Source organism: Artibeus jamaicensis, unplaced genomic scaffold, assembly GCF_021234435.1.
Source record: "Artibeus jamaicensis isolate MK-2021 breed Jamaican fruit bat unplaced genomic scaffold, CSHL_Jam_final contig_1526, whole genome shotgun sequence".
Lineage (NCBI taxonomy): Eukaryota > Metazoa > Chordata > Mammalia > Chiroptera > Phyllostomidae > Artibeus > Artibeus jamaicensis.
Genome location: NW_026521297.1, coordinates 2,368,258 through 2,388,312, shown reverse-complemented (window position 1 = coordinate 2,388,312; position 20,055 = coordinate 2,368,258). Strand labels below are relative to the sequence as shown.

Below are 20,055 nucleotides of genomic sequence, written 5' to 3'. Positions count from 1 at the left end.
AGCCGAGTCCTCGTCCTGCTTCTCAGCCAAACCGCCAGAAACCCGGCCTCCCGAGAGGCTCCTGTTTCCGTGTCATCCACACCCGGTGTTCGGTTCCACAAATACTCCCCGAGCCCCTGCTCTGTGCCCCACCCCGGGCTGGGCAGTGCTGGGGACACGGTGGTGACCACAGCAGCCCTGGTGCTGCCCTCCCAGGACTCGCGGTCCAGTCGGGGAGACGGACCCATCACCCACAGTGACGACCCAGGGGGGCCAGGTTAGGCATGGGGGATCCCAGAACACACTTAACCCAGCCCGAGAGTCCGGGAGGGCTTCCTGGAGGAGGAGGAGGAATTGTTGGGCAGGCGGTGAAGCAGGGGACATGCTGAGCGACGGGAGCACAAGCGAGACAGAATAACTACAGTCGAAAGTTCCAGAAGGGAGAGGTGTCCCATAAGGCAAGGACACATGGGTCAGGACAAGGACCTGGGCTTTCTCCTGAGGACGCTGGGGAGCCACGCGCGGCAGGCTCTGTGCACCCTGGTGGGAAGGCGGTGGGCAGAGATCATGGAGGAGTTGGAGGGGGAGCCAGGCAGGATGCAAGGAGGTACCTGGACCAGGGCAGGGGGCACAAGGAGGGAGAGAAAGGCATTCATGAAAGAAACGTTTAGGAGGGGGGCACCATAAGGTATGGCGCTTCGGGGGTGGGGTGGGAGACGCAGGAAGGCGTCAGGGACCAGGCCTCAGTCTTTGTGTCCCAATGACGGTGGACCGTGGCGCCAATCCCTGATAAGAGGACGGGGAGGAGGAGCAGATCTGGGGAAGATGCCAAGGTCAGCTGGGGACAGGTGAGCGAGAAGTACCCGGGCACACGGGGGAGGCATCCTGAACGACACTGAGATGCGGTCCCGGGGCTCGGGGGAGGGGGCTGGGCGGCACCGAGAAGGGTGAGGTGAGGTCACCAGTGGGGTGGGGGGAGCAGGAGGCGCCAGGTCTCCCCCGCCTCTCACTCCCCCTACCGGAGCCCCGCCCAGCCAGGGCAGCTCAGGACACGGCTCTGGAGGAACAAACCAGGACAGGTGAGCCACAGGTGTGGCTCCCTGCCCAGAAGCGGGCTGCCTGGGCCTCAGAGGGACCAGGACCCAGACGCCATCAGGACACTGATAACAACACGTCTGTCGGGGCCCCTCTTCCCTGCACGGTTCCCACCAACCCCCGCTGTGACCTCTGCCCAACGTCACCTTCCCAGAGGCACCTCCCTGGTGACCTCCCTTGTCCCGGTTTAAACATTGCAACCCCCCTGTTGCTGGCTTTACTTTTCTAGACGACATATATCTCCCTCCATCGGACATGGGAGAGATTTTACATTTTTTCATTTACCCCACAAATGTCAGCCTGCACAGGCAGGGACTGTATCAACCAGCAGCCAGAACAAGGCCTGCCAGGCACTCACGTAACATTTGCCGAATGAATGAACGAATGAATGAATGAATGATGAATGAATGAATGCAGGATTGGCCGGGCATTTGCTCCTGGCCCGGCATTGCTGTAAGAACTGCACACACGTTTTCTCGTTTAATCCCCAGCGTAGTCCTGGGAGAGGGGCACGGACCGCGTTCCCATTTTCCAGATGAGGAAACTGAGTGAGGCCCGGTGGGCCCCATCACCTGCCGAGTCATGGAGGTGGAAGACGGTGGCATTAGTTCCAGGCCCACACTCTTAATAATGGTCACACCCACCAGACCTCACAGTTGGGGCCCATCTCTGCCGGGCACGGGGCACGGCCCTGAGCAGCATGTGCACCATCATTTCTCGGTCCCGTGCGGCAGGCCAGGAAGCACAGTCCCACAGGTGGTCCCTCGGGCCCTTCTGCAGGGACAGGGAAACACAGCAGAGTTCAAATGCCTCTCCCTTCCGGAGTTTAGGCCAGTCAGAGCCTCTGCCCGGTGACTCAGTTTCCCCACCTGTACATGAACGGGGGTTCTAACAGTAACCCCTCACGGGACGCCCACTGAAATGAGGGCTGAAGCTTGCCCACAGGCAAGGAGGCTGGAAAAAGGGCAGCCACCTTTGCTTAGTTTTACTCCTCAGTGACCCCTGAGCTCAACAGAGAGGCCAGGGCCTGGGCCGTGGGTAAAAACTGCCCTAAAACCTTCCCCCGCTGCCCCCCCTCCCCGGCGACCTGGTTCGCCTCCTGGTACCAAACTCCGGCCCTCGGCACAAAAAAAGGTTAGGCAGTGCCCCAGGAGGCCCGGCCAGGTCGTGGCCCCTGGCCCGTGCCTGCCACGCCCGCCCTGGTACCCAAACGGGGCCCCAGATCCTTGGTGAATCGATCCCTCCAAATTCAGGTGATCTCCCCCGGCTCCAAATCGCCGAACCCTCCCAGGTCCAGCGCCAGACGGAGCCAAGCCCCAACCGGGACGGGCCTCAGAGCATTGGACGCCAGCAGCACCATCTCCAAGACCCAGGTTTGGGGTGAAAGATGGCGCTGACCGGGTGCAGCTGGCTCCTCCTCAGCGGTGAGCGAGAATGCTGCCCCCCAGAGCCCCAGCCCCCGGTGGCTTCAGGGAGGTAGGGGATCCCAGGCGGCCAGGAGAGGGAAGGTGTGAGCAGCCATCCAGCATGCTGGGTAGGGAGGGCAGCTCTGCTTCCCACAGGCTCCAAGAGGCCCCGGCATGAGCCGAGCCGGCTCAGCCACCCAGAGAGGGTGGCAGGGTGGACTGTGGAGATTGCTAAGACCGCAGCATGAACCGGGGCGAGGCAGCCACAGTTGCGCCTTTACTCATATAGTAAACCCTGATGGGGGTCTGAAAGCTTAAGTAGGGTCACTTCTAATCCCCGAGGAGGTGGCTTTGGGCAGTTGCCTGCCCCTTCTCAGCCTCGGTTTCCTGCTCTGTGAAATGGGCCCAGCGCACAGGGTCACTGGAAGGTCATCTGAAGCAGTGTTACCGGTGCTTGCTGTGGCACCTGGAGCTGTTCTCCAGGATCTCCTGTGTTAACGCCCGTTCTGTGGAGGAGGCTCACTCATGACCCCCACTGCATGGTTGAGATCCTTGAGGCTCAGAGAGGTTGACTCACTGGCTCGGGTCACACAGCCAGAAAGTGGCAGGGATGAGTGCTAGCCCCGGGGCCCTCCCTGCTAGCCCCGCTCTGCTAGCCCGAAAAGTACCGGAAACTGGGCCAGGTATGGGAGTACTTTTTAGGTGAGCACGGCCACAGCGCTCATTCCGGGGAACCCACATAGCTCAGACCCAAGCAGCCCTGACCAGCTCCTCGGGTTTGGAGCTCACCTGTCAGGTTTAGAAGAAAGGGGGTGGAGTATGTTAATGATGGGGAAGCACAGGAAGAGCCCTGGACCAGGGAGCCAGGGCCAAGGGGCTGGAGGAGCCAGCCTGGTCTTGCAGGACTCGGTTTGGTGACTCTCACAGCTGGAAAACCCTCTGGGTCCCACGAAATCCCAAGGCCCCACGGGCTGCGTGTGGACCCTGCGCTTGGCAAAGCCTTAGGCTAGATGCTCAAAACAGCCGGTCGAACTCAGCCCTCAGAGCACGCACAGCCTCCCCAGGGCGTAGGGCCTGCGCCTGGCTAAGGTTCACTGAGCACTCACGATGCACCCGGAACACACAGGTTAGCCGCCCCAGTCTTGCGCGGGGACCCCGGCCAAACCTGACTCACTGGGCCCCTCTGGCCCCTTTTCTTCAGCCGTGTTCCTGAGCACAGGGGCCGAGATCACTATCACCCCCGAGCCTGACCAGCCGGCGGAGGGAGACAACATCACCCTGGTGGTCCGCGGGCTTTCGGGGGAGGAGCTTGCCTACAACTGGTACGCGGGGCCCTCCATCAACCTGGCTTACCTGGTGGCCAGTTACATCGTCAGCACAGGCGATGAGACCCCCGGCCCGGCCCACACGGGGCGGGAGGCTGTGCGCCCCGACGGCAGCCTGGACATCCACGGTGCTCTGCCTGGGCACTCGGGCACCTACATCCTGCAGACTCTCAACAGGCAGCTTCAGACGGAGGTGGGCCACGGCCGCTTGCGGGTCTATGGTGAGACACCACCCAGACCTCCTCTTCCCCAGCAGAGCCTTCCCACCTCTTTTCCAACCCCTTAAATTTAAAAAATACATATAGTAAGGCCATTACAAAAAAAAAAACTAAGATAACATTAAAATGCTCACCTCCTTCAGGATGGCATCTAGGATTACACCTGCCTTTTATCCCATTCTTTGCCACTCTGGCTGGGGTCACAGGGGCACCACCAGGATCCAGCCATGCCCCTTGTCTGAGGACGACGGGGCGCCCCCGGGAGCAGGCGGTGCCCGGCGCCCTCCCCCTCTGTCTCTTGCCCCACAGAGATCCTGGCCCAGCCTGTGGTCATGGCCAACGAAACGGAGCTGGTGGAGCGCCGAGACACCCTGCGCCTGCTCTGCAGCAGCCCCAGCCCCGCTGAGGTCCGATGGTTCTTCAATGGCGAGGCCCTGCCCATCGCCGTCCGCCTCGGCATGTCCCCCGATGGCCGGGTGCTGACCCGGCACGGCATCCGCAGGGAGGAGGCCGGAGCCTACCAGTGTGAGGTCTGGAACCCGGTCAGTGTCAGCCGCAGCGAGCCCATCAACCTGACCGTGTACTGTGAGTCCTCCCGGCCCCGCCAGACATACCCAGCGCCCGAGCCTCATAGGTGGGGAAACTGAGACCAAGAGAGGGCGCCCAAGGGCAAACACTGGGCCTGCTGGGGTTAGGAACCAGGGAACCCTCTTCAAACGTACTTGACCCACCTCCTAAAGACTAGCCACACTTTTGGAATTGAATGACCCTCCCGTTGGAAGCAGTACTAGCAGGGAAGGCACAGTGGAGTGATTGGTTTGGGAAAGGGAGGAGGGAAGGGAGATAAAAACACCACCAAAGCGCGTAGTTGTTGCCAGGGGCGGCCGACCCGCGGCGTGGAATCCGGGGAAAATAAACCGCTGAGGTACTCGAGAGCCGGCGCTGTAAAAAAACTTAGAGCCTAGAATCCTACAACCAAGGAATTCTGGAGTTGAGAAGCATGCAATTCTGAGGAGCCTAGTCATTCTAGAAGCAGAGATTCTTAGAATCTTAGCATTTGATTCTAAAATCTTAGAGCCACCTCTCCTAGCGTCTTAGAAGCATAGATCTCTAGAAGCTTAGACTCTTAGAACCTGACAACATCACTCTCGGAGCCTTAGAATTCTAGACTCTTAGACTGCCTTATCGGAATCCAATCATCTAGACTCTTTTTTTTAACGGAGCCATAGATTCAAAAAAAAAAATCTCGACATTTAGTCTGGCTCAACACCCTCTTTTTACAGAAGAGAAACTGGGACTCCTCCTGAGAAGAAAGTGGGTCTGGAGACCCTAAAGCGAGTTAGCGATCCATGAGGGCTTCCAACAGGCCAGAGTTCTCTCCCTCCACTAGGCCCAGACCCTTCCAGGGGCCCAGCCTGGTGCCAGGAACGCCAGGGGTGCCCACCTCTCCTCCCCTCTCCCTCTACTGCCCTGTTTTTCTCTCGCTGCTGCCCCCACAGTCGGCCCGGAACGCGTGGCCATCGTGCAGGATTCCATCCCCCGCACGGGCTGCACCATCAAAGTCGACTTCAACGCGTCCCTCACGCTGTGGTGTGTGTCCCGGTCCTGCCCGGAGCCCGAGTACGTGTGGGCCTTGAACGGGAGGGCCCTAAAGAACGACCGAGACCACCTCAACATCACTGGCATGACCGCCGCCCAGGAGGGCACCTACACGTGTATCGCTAAGAACACCAAGACCCTGCTCTCCGGCTCGGCCTCGGTGGTGGTCAAGCTGTCTGGTGAGTCACCCGGGCCCGGCCTGCCCACCACCCCCTCTGCACCAAGGCCCCATGGAACTGCGAGGGTTTGGTGGCGCCACCCACAGGCCACCGCTTGCCCAGCAGCATGACTGGAAAGGGAGAGAACGCTGAGAGGTCTGTCTGAGGAGAGGGGCATGTCAGGTGCACCCCCGCCCCCTGCAGGGGACCGTGGAGACAGCGCCTCCCAGTCGCCTGGAAAACAAACGACAGATCTGACTCTCCTCCTTGAAGGGTGGCAAAGCGAGAAATGGGTCAGATGCCCCCACATTTCGCCGCAGCGAGAGTGGGAAAACATTCAGCTGTCCCCGTCGCGCGGGCGGGCCGGTTCTAAATTCAGTCACCAGCTGCCGAGGGGCGTGGCGCACTCAGGCAGCCAGGCAGCTGAGGTTCTGGGTGGCCGACCAGATCGCCCCGTTATCTGGCCCCGAGGACGGTGCGTGCGCGCGCGCACGTACGCACGGAAAATCAGAGCCAATTGTTGGCAAATGGAAAAACACAGCTGGGGAGGCATTTTCTGATCCCTGTCCTCAGATGCCCTGGGGGCTTCGGGTAGTGCAGACACAGCTGGTGTGTTCAGAGCCATCAGGATCCTCAGGGGACATTTTCGCATCCCCTGGGGATGGTGGCATTGAATGCTGGGGTCTGATTCACTCTGCCTTGGTTCCTTCCCAAGCGCCCGCCATTCCCTGGGGACAGAGGGCACAGTCCTCCCCTGCCCTTCCCTCCTCCTAACAGGCTGGGTCTCATCCAAAGGGTGGATCCTCTTTCACCCAAAGCAGAAATGACATCCCCAAAGGTAAGCGCACCTCCTGCCGCGCCCCACCTCGTCCCTGGCAGCTGGTCTTGCCAGGAGACAGGGGGGTGGGCCAGATGACCTCGGGTGTTCTCCCCAGCCCTGCCTATGGTGGAGGGTGGGGGGCCCAAGCTACGCAGGTACGTGCAGGGAGTGGGCACAGTGGCCCAAACAGCCTCCTGAACTGTCCGCAACCCTGTGGCAGGTGCCAGGAAAGAGACAGAGGAAAAGGGAGACGCCACCCTCCCCCCACCCCGGGGCGCTGCGGGTCTGATGGAGGAGACACAGTGCACGCTTAGAGAGATTTCGAATTCTGATGGAGGAGACGTGGCCATTTGTATTCATTACTTCTTAGAATTCCTAGTCTGGTGGGGGAGACACGGTTGCCCCCTTTGGGGTACTCCCAATCTGATGGGGGAGTAGAGGCCTCCCACTCTCTAGGAATTTCTAGTATCATAGCCTAATCCAGCCTCTGGGCTCCCCCGAGCTGATTGGAAAGACCTAACCCACAGTCTGGAACATGCTGTCTGATGGAGGAGACATGTCTCCTACCCACTGGGATCTTTTAACCCGGTGGGAAACGGTAGCCCCTACCTCCTGAAGTCTCTCAGTTGGGCAGAAGAGGCACAACTTGGAGTACACAACTCCCATCTATCTGATGGGGGAAACACGGTCCCCGTGTTCTGAGAATTTCCAAATTAATGGGGGAGACACAATGTCTTGGCCGGTGCTGCTCATTTGGTTGGAGCGTCATCCTGTAACCGAAAGGTTGCGGGCTCGATTCCCGGTCACTTGTATTTTTTTAATATAAACTTTTAAATGGGGGAGACACGGTCCCCCATATTCTAGAATTTCCAATCAGATGGGGGAGACATGGCCCCTATATTGGGAGAATTTTCAATCTGATGGAGGAGACACGACCCTGTCCTCTAGGGTCCTTCAGTTTCATACAAGAGAGACCCCCCCAAAGTCTGCAAATTTTTAGTCTAACAGGGGAGACACGGCCCCCTGACAGGCATTGTAGGGACACCACCACTGCCACACAACTCACCTCCTTCCTCTGTCTCCTTCCCAGAACCATGCATGCAGGAGCGCCGACCAGCTGAGGGGAGGCATTGATGAGCCGGCTGGGGGCAGGAAGGGGACACTATGCCCAGCGCAGGCCCAGCTAACCCTGCACCCCGTCACTCTCTCCCCAGCGGCCGTGGTCGCCATGTCCATCGTGCCGGTGCCCAGCAAGCCCACGGAGGGCCAGGACGTGACCCTGACCGTGCAGGGCTACCCCAAGGACCTGCTGGTCTACGCCTGGTACCGCGGGCCTGCCTCCGAGCCCAACCGGCTGCTCAGCCAGCTGCCGTCGGGGAACTGGATCGCAGGCCCCGCGCACACAGGCCGGGAGGTGGGCTTCGCCAACTGCTCGCTGCTGGTGCAGAAGCTGAACCTCACGGACGCCGGCCGCTACACACTCAAGACGGTCACCCTGCAGGGCAAGACCGAGTCTCTGGAACTGGAACTGCAGGTGGCCCGTGAGTGTGCGGGAGGGGAGGGCGGGAGGGCGCCTCTTTTCAGACGGGGGCTCCCGACAGGGGGCCTCTGACCCCTCCGTAAGGCTGGGGGACCTAGATCAAGGGCAGATATGCCTCCCCACCAGACCGCGAGAAGGGACCTGGTCTCCTCCGTCTGACTTGGGGGTCCCCAGACAAGCTCTTCGGTCACACTGATGACCCAGACCAGGGGCAGACAGGCCTCGCCTGACAGACTCGCGGCTGCTACGGGGGGCTTCCATGCCTCCTCTCTCTCACAAGAGACACAGCAGACGGAGAGTTTTAAAAAGGGGACAAAGCCTGAGGGCGGGGCATCCTTTATCCCACAGACGAGTGGGCCCTAAAACACAGAGGATTCTGCATCTACCCCCCTACTAGGGAAACAGGCTAATGATGGGGGTTTACCTCCCCCATCAGGCAGACTAGAGGGACTGAGTCGGGTGGATCATGCTGCCCCCTTCCGCCTGGTATCCTAGACATTGGGGACCGTGTCCCATCCTTTACATCACAGTGAGAGTGAGGACAGGACTGCTACCAGCTCAGGATGGAATTTACCCCTCAAACTGAGATCGGAATGACCTGTTTCATTAGCATGAATGAAACGGGGTGGTGGGCATTGTGTCTCCCCCACCAGACCGGACGTTCCCGATGGTCAGGAGCCAGGTCTCTTTCACCGGATTTGGAATTCCCAGGTGTCGGTGACTGTGTCTCCCCATCAGACTGGGGGCTCCCAGGTGTTGGGGACCGTGTCTCCCCAATAGACTGGGAACCTCACAGCCAGGGACTGTGTCTCCTCCATCAGACTGGGAGCTCCCAGAGCCAGGGACAGTGTCTCCTCCATCAGACTGGGAGCTCCCAGAGCCAGGGACAGTGTCTCCTCCATCAGACTGGGAGCTCCCAGAGCCAGGGACAGTGTCTCCTCCATCAGACTGGGAGCTCCCAGAGCCAGGGACAGTGTCTCCTCCATCAGACTGGGAGCTCCCAGAGCCAGGGACAGTGTCTCCTCCATCAGACTGGGAGCTCCCAGAGCCAGGGACAGTGTCTCCTCCACCAGACTGGGAGCTCCCAGAGCCAGGGACAGTGTCTCCTCCATCAGACTGGGAGCTCCCAGAGCCAGGGACAGTGTCTCCTCCATCAGACTGGGAGCTCCCAGAGCCAGGGACAGTGTCTCCTCCATCAGACTGGGAGCTCCCAGAGCCAGGGACAGTGTCTCCTCCACCAGACTGGGAGCTCCCAGAGCCAGGGACCGGGTCTTCCTAACACACTGAGCGTCTTCAGACCCTCCACAGGCCTGAGAGGCCACGTCCCAGAGGCAGGGCCAGGTTTCACCAGTTCAGGCAGGAGCTCTCGGGCACTGTGGACTAGGTCATCCCAGGCAGGGGTCTGGCCTCGCCCTTCAGACCAGGCACTCTCAGAAGCCATGTCCCTGAGTCAGGGACAGTGCCTCCCTCCCTCAGACTGAAGCTTCCCCAGTCAGGGGCCCAGTCGCTGGCAGACACTTCTATACTCCGGCTTTCACCCATTCACTCACCAAGCCCTGGTTTTCCGGGCCAGTGTCGGGGGAGAATGCTGTCCAGAGACAGCAGGCCACCCCCCGTGAAGCCCCGGGCTTCCCTTTCACCTGTCTCTCTTCTCACAGTCAGCCTCTCTCCCTTGCACGAGGACCAACGCCACCTTCCTGAACCTGAACCTGGCACAGGCTGAGCCGGGGGCGGGGGGGGCCGCCGGGAGGCCGGGGGCGGGCAGGGCGGCAGGAGGGGTGGGGGCACCAGGGGCTGCTCCTCTACCTCCCTGACGGCCTGCCCCCCCTCTGCCCCACCCTCCACCGCAGCCCTGGAGTAACGTGGACCTGGACACCTCCAGAGAGAAGAGCTCTTCGCACCGTCCTCCCCACGTTCTCCCCGTGAGCAGAGGGACGGTCGTCGTGGCTCTGGTCCTATGTCCTCCTGCTTCCACAATAGAGTTAGAGCCAATAGGGCCCTACTCCGTCCCTGAGCTGTCGGGGAGCCAGGGAGGCCATAAACATCCTGGTTAACACAAGTGTGTGTCGGCCTCTGCTTCCACCATTGCCAGCCCCGCCATTTCCTGGGCGCCCCCTCGCTTCCTTCCCCACCCAAGATTACTCTCAAGTCTGGGCGCGTGCATGCAGAGGGGTGCCCAGATCACAAGGCTGGAGCTCCCACTGCTTAATGTCAGGAACTCGGACCCTTTCCCCGTCTCCCCAGGTTACATCTGAGGGTCCTGCCTCCCAGTGGGTCACAGGCTGCCCCTCCCAGGGACACCGAACAGAGGTGGGCTCTGTGAGACATGGCCCTCCCCTATGCTGTACATCACTCCATCTCCCAGGCCCTGAAGCAAAGCCATTTATGCAAATGACAGGGCCCTGTGAATAAATGAATGCAAATGAGGCAGGGGCTGGGTGAGAGGAGAGGTCAGGGGAGTGGGAGCCAGAGAGAGTGTGCCTTCTAACTCCACTCATGAGCCGCAGGCTCCACCCGGCCAAGATGCCCCATTAGAGAGAGACTCTTGATGTTGGCCGGAAATGGTGATGGCTTGGGGGAGAAAGAGAGGTTTGGGTAGGAAAAGGCTGGTACAGAGATTTCCTGGTAACTTTCAAGACAGCCTTTCTGAGGATGGCTATGTTCAGGAGGGATGGCGAGTGGTAAAAGATTGCCAGAATGAGTTATAAAATCTGGGTCATAATCTCACACTTGTCATGGAGTCACTAGAGCCTGTTTGTCCAGGGTATGGACTTAGGGTAGACTAGACTTTTCCAAACCATTTTATTAGCCTCAGAGCCCCTTCTTCAAATGCAAAGCTTATTCATAGGTCAATATATTATTTTAATAGCCATGAAATAAAAGCAGGTATCAGTTCAAAAGCTATAGCCTTCCCTCCCCCCCAAAATTTCTACACACTTGAAAGCAATTCCTTAAATTTAAATAATATTTAGATTACAGAGGCCATAAAAATGCAAAATATGCAGGGGGTGGATGTAGGGGGGATGGTATTTAAAAAATACAATAAAATATTAAAAATAAAATAAATATTAAACAAAACTAAAAACAAAAAAATTGCAAAATCAACCAGAATCAAATGGCAGTGAAAACACTAATATAGAAATCTGTAGGATATGGCCAAAGCCACACTTGGAGGGGGAATGATAGCCTTCAATGCTTAAATACATTGAAAGTAATAAAAAAAAAAAAAACTTTTAAAGTGAACCAAATAAGCTTTCCATTGAAGAAACTAGAAGAAGTTCATGAAATAAATTGAAGGAAAAAGGTAAGGAATTGAGAACAATAAAAACAAAAATGGACAAAATATAAAACAAAATTAGAGTTAGTCGGTAAAACCTAAAGCGGATTCTTTGAAAAGCCAAAGAAATGGACAAACTTTTTGCAAGTGTGATGTGAGACAGGAACTAATACATAAAATAAAAGAGAGGCTGCTCTGGTTGAGGTAGCGGATCCGTATGTCCCAGGTTAGATGCTCAACAAATATACGTTGAGAGAGAAAAAAAAAAATATATATATATATATATATATATATATTGAGAAAGTATGGCAGGTTCTGTAAATTGCTCCCCAGCAACCATTCCCCTCTCCTCTGTCAAGGCACTGCCTCCCATGAAAGAAATTGGAAATGTCAGGTCCTCACTTTCCCAGACTGCTTTGCAGCTACAGATGGCCATGTGACCAATTCTGGCCAATAAAGGAAGGAGAGAGCCAAAAGTCTTGTCCACTAACTCTGTTCCCCCGCCCTCCAGGGGGCACTAAGAGTTTGGAAGCTATTTTCTAAATCAGTGCTCTCCAATATGAGGCTTCCAAGCAATAGCACCCCTAGGAACTGAGGATAAATTTGACTCCACGCTCTTTATCCCAGCACTAGTCCGCCCCAAATGAAAAAAATAATATCCATATTCTCCCTACTCCTCCAAGTTCATAGAAGAATCAGTGACGTGTAGGGCTAGAGCCTGGGTATATCAGTTAGAATTTCTTTTTAGTGACTATCAGGAGAAAATCGAAAAAAAAAACAGGCAACAAAGAGAAGACTAACATAAGATGAAAGAGAAACTGGTATGTGTAAGAGTAGCTTGCATGAATAAAAAATTGTGTCTCTGTCATAAAAAAAAAGTGCCCATAAACAAATTGTTCAGAGCTGGAATGGGGGCTTCATGGTGCCATTAGGGACACAGCTCTTTCTATCTTTCTTCTCCATGATTCTTAGCTTGGGGCTTCCACTCTCGCCCTCGCCTCATGGTCCAAGATGGCTGCTGGAGCAGCAGCTGCCTCATCCACTTTCCAGGCAGGAAGTAGAAATAAGGGACAAGGGGCAACAACAGCCCCACACCAGTTTATGGACTGTTCCCCTTTTAAGGAACATTCCCCAAAGTTCTAGCCTGCAACTTCCACTTACATCTGATTGGCCAGATCTTAGTCACATGGGGACCCTAGCTGCAAGGGAGGCTGGGAAGTGGAGTCTTTTCCCTGAGTACACTGCTCTGCTGCCCCAAAGAACATCAGGGTCCTGCTCCCAAGGAAGACAGGAAGAATGGATCCTAGGTGGGCGGCTGGCAGGCTCAGCCATGCCAGACCTTAGAACTCCTACCTCCCAAGCTGGACTAAATGGCCTTTCTCACCTAAGCCCAAAGGGATGGAGCCACAGCCACAGTGGCAAGGAATTAGGAAAGACTGAGGTTGTATTCAGTCGGGGCTTGATTGTGCGCTGCAGAATGAGGCCAGCGGGAGGGGCGGCGGGAGCAAGGAGAAGGCAGCTCAGGTTTCTGGGTCAAGCCAGATCCTGTATCTGTGGGACACAGCGCTCAGATGTCCCCAAAACCAAGTGTCCCATCTCTCTAGGCATCTCTGGGCTCCCTGACTGCCTCCTCCATGCTGTCCGATTCCTTCCTGTCTCAGAAAAAAAACAACAATAACTGCAAAATAATAATAGCGCCCGTATCTCGGGCATCGATTTCATCAGGCATCATACCAGTGAATTCCCACAACAACCCCTAGGAGTAGCTACTGCCCATTCCTCCGTTTTACAGAGAGGAAACTGAGGCACGGAGAGCCGAAAAGGAGAACTGCGTTCCACGTTCCACAGTTCCCACGGCTGCCGCGGGGAGGGGCCGGCCCATGAGTCCCCTTCATTCCTCCGCAGAGCAGGAAGCCGGTCAAGTGCACAGGCTCAGAGCCCAGTTGGAGCTGATCTGGCCGCTCACAGCTGTGGCGTGCTGCTTTTCCTCACCCGTGAAAGTGAAATAATAATACTGCACCCCTCCTAGGGTTGCTGAAAAGACTAAAGGAGATAATAGGGCAAAGAATCTAGCAGACGAGGGCTGGGTCAATGCCTTTGACCCCCCCAGTGAGGTGTTTGCTGGCTTTTGGCAACAGGCAGATGGAAAAGCTGAAAACAATTTTTCTGCCACATCTTCTGCCTGGGGAGACTTAATTAACCCCACCACCCAGGTTTGCCTCCCTTTATGGGAGACAGCGTGTTCTTGAACAAGGTAATTGCTGAAAAAAAGTTCCTTATGAGAAGAGATAATGAATGTGTGTGAGCTCTGACAATCAAACGCGAACCATCTCAGGTTCGGGGTAACAAGTCTGAGCAGATTCTGGACCTTGCTCCTCTCAGCCTCCTTTTGAAAGGGGCTGCCATACCCCCCGCCCCATCTCCTAGCTGCTCATTAAAAAATACAGGGGGCCCAGGAACTCTCCTTCTCTAAGGAAGGGACCTGGAAGACGAACTTTCAAAACGAACAGCCTGGGTAACTTTTGTCCACGGGGAAGTTGGGGGATCCAGATGCAGGGGACCGTTTGACAGGAAAAGGACGTGAGCACAAAGAGGAGGAGGTAACTTACTGGAGGTCACTCAGCCAGAAAGTTGTGGGACCAGGAATCAGCCCAGAGAGGGGCAGGAGGTGGCCCAGCATCACACAGCAGGTGGCAGACTGAGGGCTGAGGCTACAATAGCGCCCCCCAACACGCACACACCTTCCTGCCCTCCTGACCCATCCGTGCTCAAAGCCACAAGGCTGAAGGGGCTGGGGCCGTGGCTGGGAGCTGGTCTGGGCCTCCCATTCCCCCCTCTCTCTGTCCCATTCCCCCCTCCCCCTAGATGCCTTTTCTCAAGTAACCCTTCTGCAGGGGAAAGGGCAGGGAGGAGGGGTGGGAATGACCTTGGGGCCAGAATGCACAATGGTCCAGTCACTGTCTGGAGCCCCGCCAGGGAGAGGAAGGAAATCTGCCCTGTTTTTCTCCCCTGGGCTGGAATGTTGGTTTGGGATGGAGAGAGGGGAGGGGGGGGGAGAAAGTGGATAGAGGGAATAGAAAAGGGGAGGTGAAGGAGGAGGAGGAGGGATGAAGAGAAAAGAACAATGGGGAGAAGAGAGAGGCGAGAAGGGGCAGGGGGCGTGCCTGGCACCAGGGTGCCAGGGCCGGTCTTCCGGAACCAGGCAGCGAGCCTGGTCAGCTCCGGCCTTCCCTGACGCACGGTGCTGCGTCAAAAGAGAGCACCCCAGGGCCAGGGCAGACAAAGGGCCTCCCCCCGGGGGCAGCTGGTCACAGGCGGGAGTTCCCTGAGTTCCCACGGGGACCTTGAGAAGCCAGTGCCAGCCCACCCATTCCCCAGAAAAGAACATTGAGCCCCCGCTCTGGAGGTAAGTTCCCATTTCTGGAATTATGTCCCCTTCGGGTCCCAGGGCATACCCTTCTCCTGTCACTTCACTCCAAACCCAGCAGATCCTGCCTCAGGGCCTTTGCACTGGCCTGCCCTCTGGCAGGAATGCCCTCCCCGTAGCTACCTGCGGAATCGCTCTGTTGAGGTCTCCGTGCAAACGTCTAGCCTCGTCCTTCACAGCACTTCCGACACAGCCGCCTACACTGTATCTTCCCTTCTTCACCTGCCCATCACCTGTCTCCTCCGCCAGACTGTGAACTCCGTGAAGCAGCAGTTTCTCCCTCTGGTTCACTGCTGACACACTGGTCACCTAAATCCATGCTTGGGCCACAGGATGTGCCCAGCGTATGGCAGAAGCAATAGTAACAATAAGGAGACTTGCCCTACCAGCTGACAAAAACATACTTTGGAGCTATTACTGTACGTACAGACTGCCGCCTCACAAATCACCCTAACACTCAGCACCTTTATTACCTCGCAGTTTCTGTGAGTCAAGACCTCGGGGCGGCTTAGCTGGGTGGCTCTGGTTCAGCTGGGCTACAGTCACCTGCAGGCTTGGCTGGGTCTGGAGGACCCACCGCCCGGCCCACCCTCCTGGCTGTTGGCAGGAGGCCTGCGTTCCTCGCCCCATGGACGCCCCCCCTGCAGCGGCCTCCTAATGAGGCGGCTGATTCTCCCGCAGCGAGAGCGCCAATGGGGCAGCGAGAAGGAAGCCACGACACCTGTTGTGACTTCTCTGGGAAGTCACAGGCGGTCATCGTCACCATATTCTCTTTGCTAGAAGCAAGCCACCGGATCCAACCGGATGGGACAGGAACTGGTCTCCACCTTCCGAGGGGACGATTGTTGAAGTCGTGGTGGACGTATTTGAAAACCACCGCTGCTGCGCTGATTAAAACCAAAGAGCCAGCAGAAAGACAAGGAATGCTGGCCGGGGCCCTGGTCAGCTGCGATCACAGACCAGGTGACCAACGCGACAGAAAGTGTCTCAGTCCCGCAGGCTGCCAGCCTCAGTCCGAGGCGCCGACACCGTGTTGTATGTCTCATTCTGAGGCCCCTTATCATGCCTGGCAGGCGGCCACGTGTTCACACGTCCCCTTCTTGGTGGGTTCACAGGGACAGAGGCGGGGCAGGCTTTCCCGTGTCTGTGCTGCTAAGAACACTGATGCTGTTAGATCCGGTCCCACCCTCTGGACCTCCCTTAACTTAGTGGCCTCCCGGTAGACCCGGTCTCCACACAGAGGCACGTTGCGGGGTAGGGCTTCAGCGTATGGATTTGGGGGGTTGGGGAACACATTCAGTTTATAATAAAGGACATTCCAACAGCAGAATCGCCGCCCGCACCCCCAGGCTGTAAGAACAGTGCCAGGCAAACAATTGGTGCTGAATAAATACTTGTTAAGTAAATTAATGGAAGAATGGATGGATGGACGGATGGATGGACGGATGGATGGGAAATATCTGTTCGGTGTGCACCCTAGGCAGGTACCATGTAAGGTCACGGGTGCCCATACCTGAGCCGCACAGCTGGGTGCCCAGCCTCCCCGAGCCCCCAGCACAGAGTGAGGGACAGGTCAGCAGACAAAGCCATTACAAAATGTCGTGAGGCTCTGCCAGAAAGGTGCGGTTTCACAAGAGAAGCACCAGAGCATGAAATGTAGGTGGAGACGCCAAAGCAGCCTCCCAGCGGGGGGAGATTTAAGGCGTGTATCAGTCTCCTGTGGCTGCTGTAACAAATGCCAAAAACCCGTTGGCTTAAAAGAGCAGAAAGATATTCTCCGGTGGTCGTGGAAGGCAGGGGTCCAAAAGGGAGCTGAAGGGGCTAAAACCAAGCTGTTGGCAGGCTGGTTCCTTCTGGAAGCTCCAGGGGAAAATCCATTGCTAACCAATCACCCTAACACTCAGCATGTCTATTGTCTCGCAGTTTCTGTGAGTCAAGAACCCAGGATGGCTTAGCTGGGTGGCTCTTCGCTTGCAGCGTCTCGCAGCATCTGGCGGCTGCCAGCGCTCCTCAGCTTGCGGCTGCATCCCTGCCAGCTCCGCTTCTGTCCCCAAGTCCCCCCTTCTCTTCAGCAGTCAGGTCTCCCTCTGCTTCCTTCTTACAAGGACGCTTGGGAGGACTTGTAAGAAGTCCATTGTCACCCCTGGCTGGTGCAGCTCAGTGGATTGAGCACAGGCCTGCAAACCACACAATCGCGGTTCGATTCCCAGTCAGGGCACATGCCTAGGTTGTAGGCCGGTTCCCTGCAGGCCAGTTCCCAGCAGGGGACTCATGAGAGGCAACCATACATTGATATTTCTCTCCTTCTCTCCTTCCCTTCCTCTCTAAAGATAAATAAATAAAATATTTTTTTAAAAAAAGTCCATTGTCTGGGCGTAGGGCCCACCCAGACAATGCAGAGTCATCTCCCCACCTCAGGATCCCAAAGTTCGTCACAACCCTCAAGTCCCTTTGTCATGCGTGGTAACATTCACAGGTTCTGGGACCAGACCTGGATGGGGGGGGCACACTGTCCGGGTAACCCCAGGTGAATGTGAAAGATCAGAGGAGCCGGGTGGAAAGTTGGCGGGGAAAATGATTGCACACAGTGGGCACAGACTGTGCAAAGGCCCGGAGGCAGGAAAGCAGGTTCCGGGCCAGTGTGGCTGGAGTGGAGGAAGCAAGGGCAGAGGGGAGCCGGTGAGGGATCGTGCAGGGCCTTGGGGGCCGCAGTGAAGGCTTCGACTGTCCCCTCCAGGGAGATGGGAGCCACAAGAGGGCTTTGGGGCCACACACACAAGGCCCAGGGCTCTGTCTCGGGATATGACAGGATCCCTCTGACCACATGTTGGAACAGACTGCTGGGGGCACACATAAGAGCAGGGAGCTCAGGGAGGTGGTGACCCTGGAGGGTGGGATAGATTTTGAAGGTGGAGCCGACAGCACTTGCTAAGGAACTGGACGCGGCTGAAGGCAGAGAGGGCCCAAGGGACCTCCAGGGTTCAGGCCTGAGCAAGCCCAGGCCGGAGCTGCTACCCACGGGGCCGCAATCTCTGGAAGGGAAGTTGGCAGTGAGCTGCGGACTGTGGTTTTCACCCACCTCCAGGGGCCCCTTATCCTCTCCCCCGACTTCCCCTGCTGCCCGGGCGGAGCCGGCCTTGTTTGCTTCCCTCTGGTCATCCGCTTTATGATGGGGAAGGCTGGTTTTCCCCTCACCCGGCACACACCTCTTCCCTCTGCCCGTCCCTGACCCTCCCGCCTTGGGAAGCCCCGCGCCGGCCTCTGAACTTGTCCCAGCAGGAGGGGGCCCCTGTCACCCGTTCATCCAGCCAGATGGACCCCGAAAGGGGAAGTGGGTCACCCACAGTCACCCGGCATGTGGTCAGCTGAGGACTTCAGGGTCTCATCTCCTCGATGCCCTGCCACAGCCCCTGGGAAGGCGGGGAGGAACAAGCAACTCCTTGAACATTTTTTTAAAATATTTTTTTAATTTATTTTTAGAGAGAGGGGAAGGGAAGGAGAAAGAGTGGGAGAGAAACATCAATGCGTGGTCACCTCTCATGTGTCCCCCACTGGGGACCTGGCCTGCAACCCAGGCATGTGCCCTGACTGGGACTGGAACCGGCGACCCCTTGCTTCACAGGCCTGTGCTCAATCCACTGAGCTATGCCAGCCAGGGCCTCCTTGCACATTTCACACGAGAAAAGTGAGGCTGCAGAAGCAGCCCGCACTCACCCGGGATGCTCCTGCAATGGGGGAGTCGGGATTCCAACCCAGGTCCTGCAGGAAGGATGCTTCTGTCTGAGCTCTGGCCAGGCAGCCCTGTGTCCCCAGGGCCCGGCATCACAGACAGTGACAAGCCAGCATCGGTCAGGGCTGAGATGGGGGAGCCCAGAGGCTGTGTAGGGGAACACGTGACCCAGCTGGGGGTCAGGGAGAGCTTCCTGGAAGAGGGGACTTCTTGAGATGGTGTGTGGGAGTCAATAGGTGTACATGTCTCAGGGTAAGGGAACAGCGGGTGCAAAGCCCCGGGGGGGGGGGGAGAGGGAACTTGGGGGCTTCTAAATCTGACCTGCCCCCCACCCCCACCCCGATTAAACTCTCCCCTGGCTGCCCTGGCCATTCATTCATTCATTCATTCAACCCATCCATGGCGTATATTAGTATTAGGCTCCACAGGGATAGAGCAGCAACCACAATAGCCCCACAGGACTGTGACTTTGACCTAGGGAGTCAGGCCGGGGTTCTGGAGGAGGCATCTACTCCAAGACCTGCAGGAGGACTAAGAGAGATGCTGGGGTGGCGACAGGGAACGGCATTCCAGACAGAGGGAACAGCCCATGCAAAGGCCTGGAGGGGAGTTCTGAGAACGACTTGCCCCAGAAACAGCTCTCTGTTCAGCTGGGGCGCAGGGCTGTTCGGGGGAGGCTGCAGGGGCGCTGGGAGGCCACAGGAAAGTGGTGAGCAGAGGAGTGGCCGGGGTAGGCCTGTAAGTCCGAAAGAACCCCACCCCCACCCTGGCTCCCACTTGGAGGACGGACTGAGCAAAGCCACAGAAACAGGGATGGATTTTGGAGGGAGGAGTGGAGGGGGAGACTTGCATCCATGGCTCCTGGGGGCGCCTCCACCCCTCCCCCTCCCCCTCCCCCTCCCGCTCTGGGTGGGAGGCCTGTGCCACAGCGACCGCTAGGTGGTGCCGGTGTACCACCAGCCAGGTTTGAGCTCCTGGAAGAGGGGTCAGGCTTGGAGCCCAGAACTGCCTCCAGTCACAGGAGCAAGTCCCACGTGCCCTCTGCCTCCCTGTCCCTTGGTCCTGGCGCCTCGCAGAGCTGGGATTTCCAGTATCCAGGGCTCTCCAACTCTGGGGCTCAGGAAGAAGCTGGGTGGATTGCAACAAGACATGTTCTCCATCTCTGGTCACCTCGGAAGCTCAGAAGGGAGCGCCGGTGCCTCCCCAATCAGACTGGAGCTGCCTGTCTCCTCCATCAGATTAGAATGGGCCCTCCCTCCCTCCCCCTACTGGCTGGAAATCCAGCCTAGAGGCTGGTTCCCAACCCCTGGAGCTGGGGCTTGTCATCTCTGTTTGGTCTGGCAAATCCTGTCTCTCCCACCAGACTGGGTGAGGGCTCCTTATGGTCCCCATCTGGCTGGGACTCCTGGTCTCCCCCATCAGACGAGGGAGACCTTCGTCTTCCGGTGAAATGGGAGGGGAGGGTCCCTCCAACCTGGCAC

The 20,055-nt window shown here is 57.4% G+C and overlaps 1 protein-coding gene across 2 annotated transcripts; it reads left to right on the top strand.

Moving 5' to 3' along the window:
- The first annotated feature begins 2,446 nt into the window (after positions 1 to 2,446).
- Positions 2,447 to 10,145, top strand: CEACAM16 (CEA cell adhesion molecule 16, tectorial membrane component). Of its 2 annotated transcripts, none has more exons than XM_053668662.1 (6): positions 2,447 to 2,498; positions 3,682 to 4,026; positions 4,333 to 4,608; positions 5,523 to 5,801; positions 7,815 to 8,141; positions 9,799 to 9,863. In XM_053668662.1, the coding sequence occupies exons 1-6, from the start codon at positions 2,462 to 2,464 to the stop codon at positions 9,861 to 9,863; spliced, it is 1,329 nt and encodes a 442-aa protein (XP_053524637.1). In that variant the 5' UTR covers positions 2,447 to 2,461. The 2 variants fall into 2 exon arrangements, with proteins under 2 accessions (XP_053524637.1, XP_036981883.2); XM_037125988.2 differs by lacking the exon at positions 9,799 to 9,863 and adding an exon at positions 9,991 to 10,145 and having other exon boundaries at positions 2,462 to 2,498.
- The last annotated feature ends 9,910 nt before the right edge of the window (positions 10,146 to 20,055 follow it).

Bases quoted from the DNA above. Each gene is read 5' to 3' on its own strand.
- CEACAM16 (XM_053668662.1), top strand. From the start codon at position 2,462: ATGGCGCTGACCGGGTGCAGCTGGCTCCTCCTCAGCG. The intron at 2,499-3,681 runs GTGAGCGAGAAT...CCTTTTCTTCAG, and splicing joins CAGCTGGCTCCTCCTCAGCG to CCGTGTTCCTGAGCACAGGG. The intron at 4,609-5,522 runs GTGAGTCCTCCC...CTGCCCCCACAG, and splicing joins CATCAACCTGACCGTGTACT to TCGGCCCGGAACGCGTGGCC.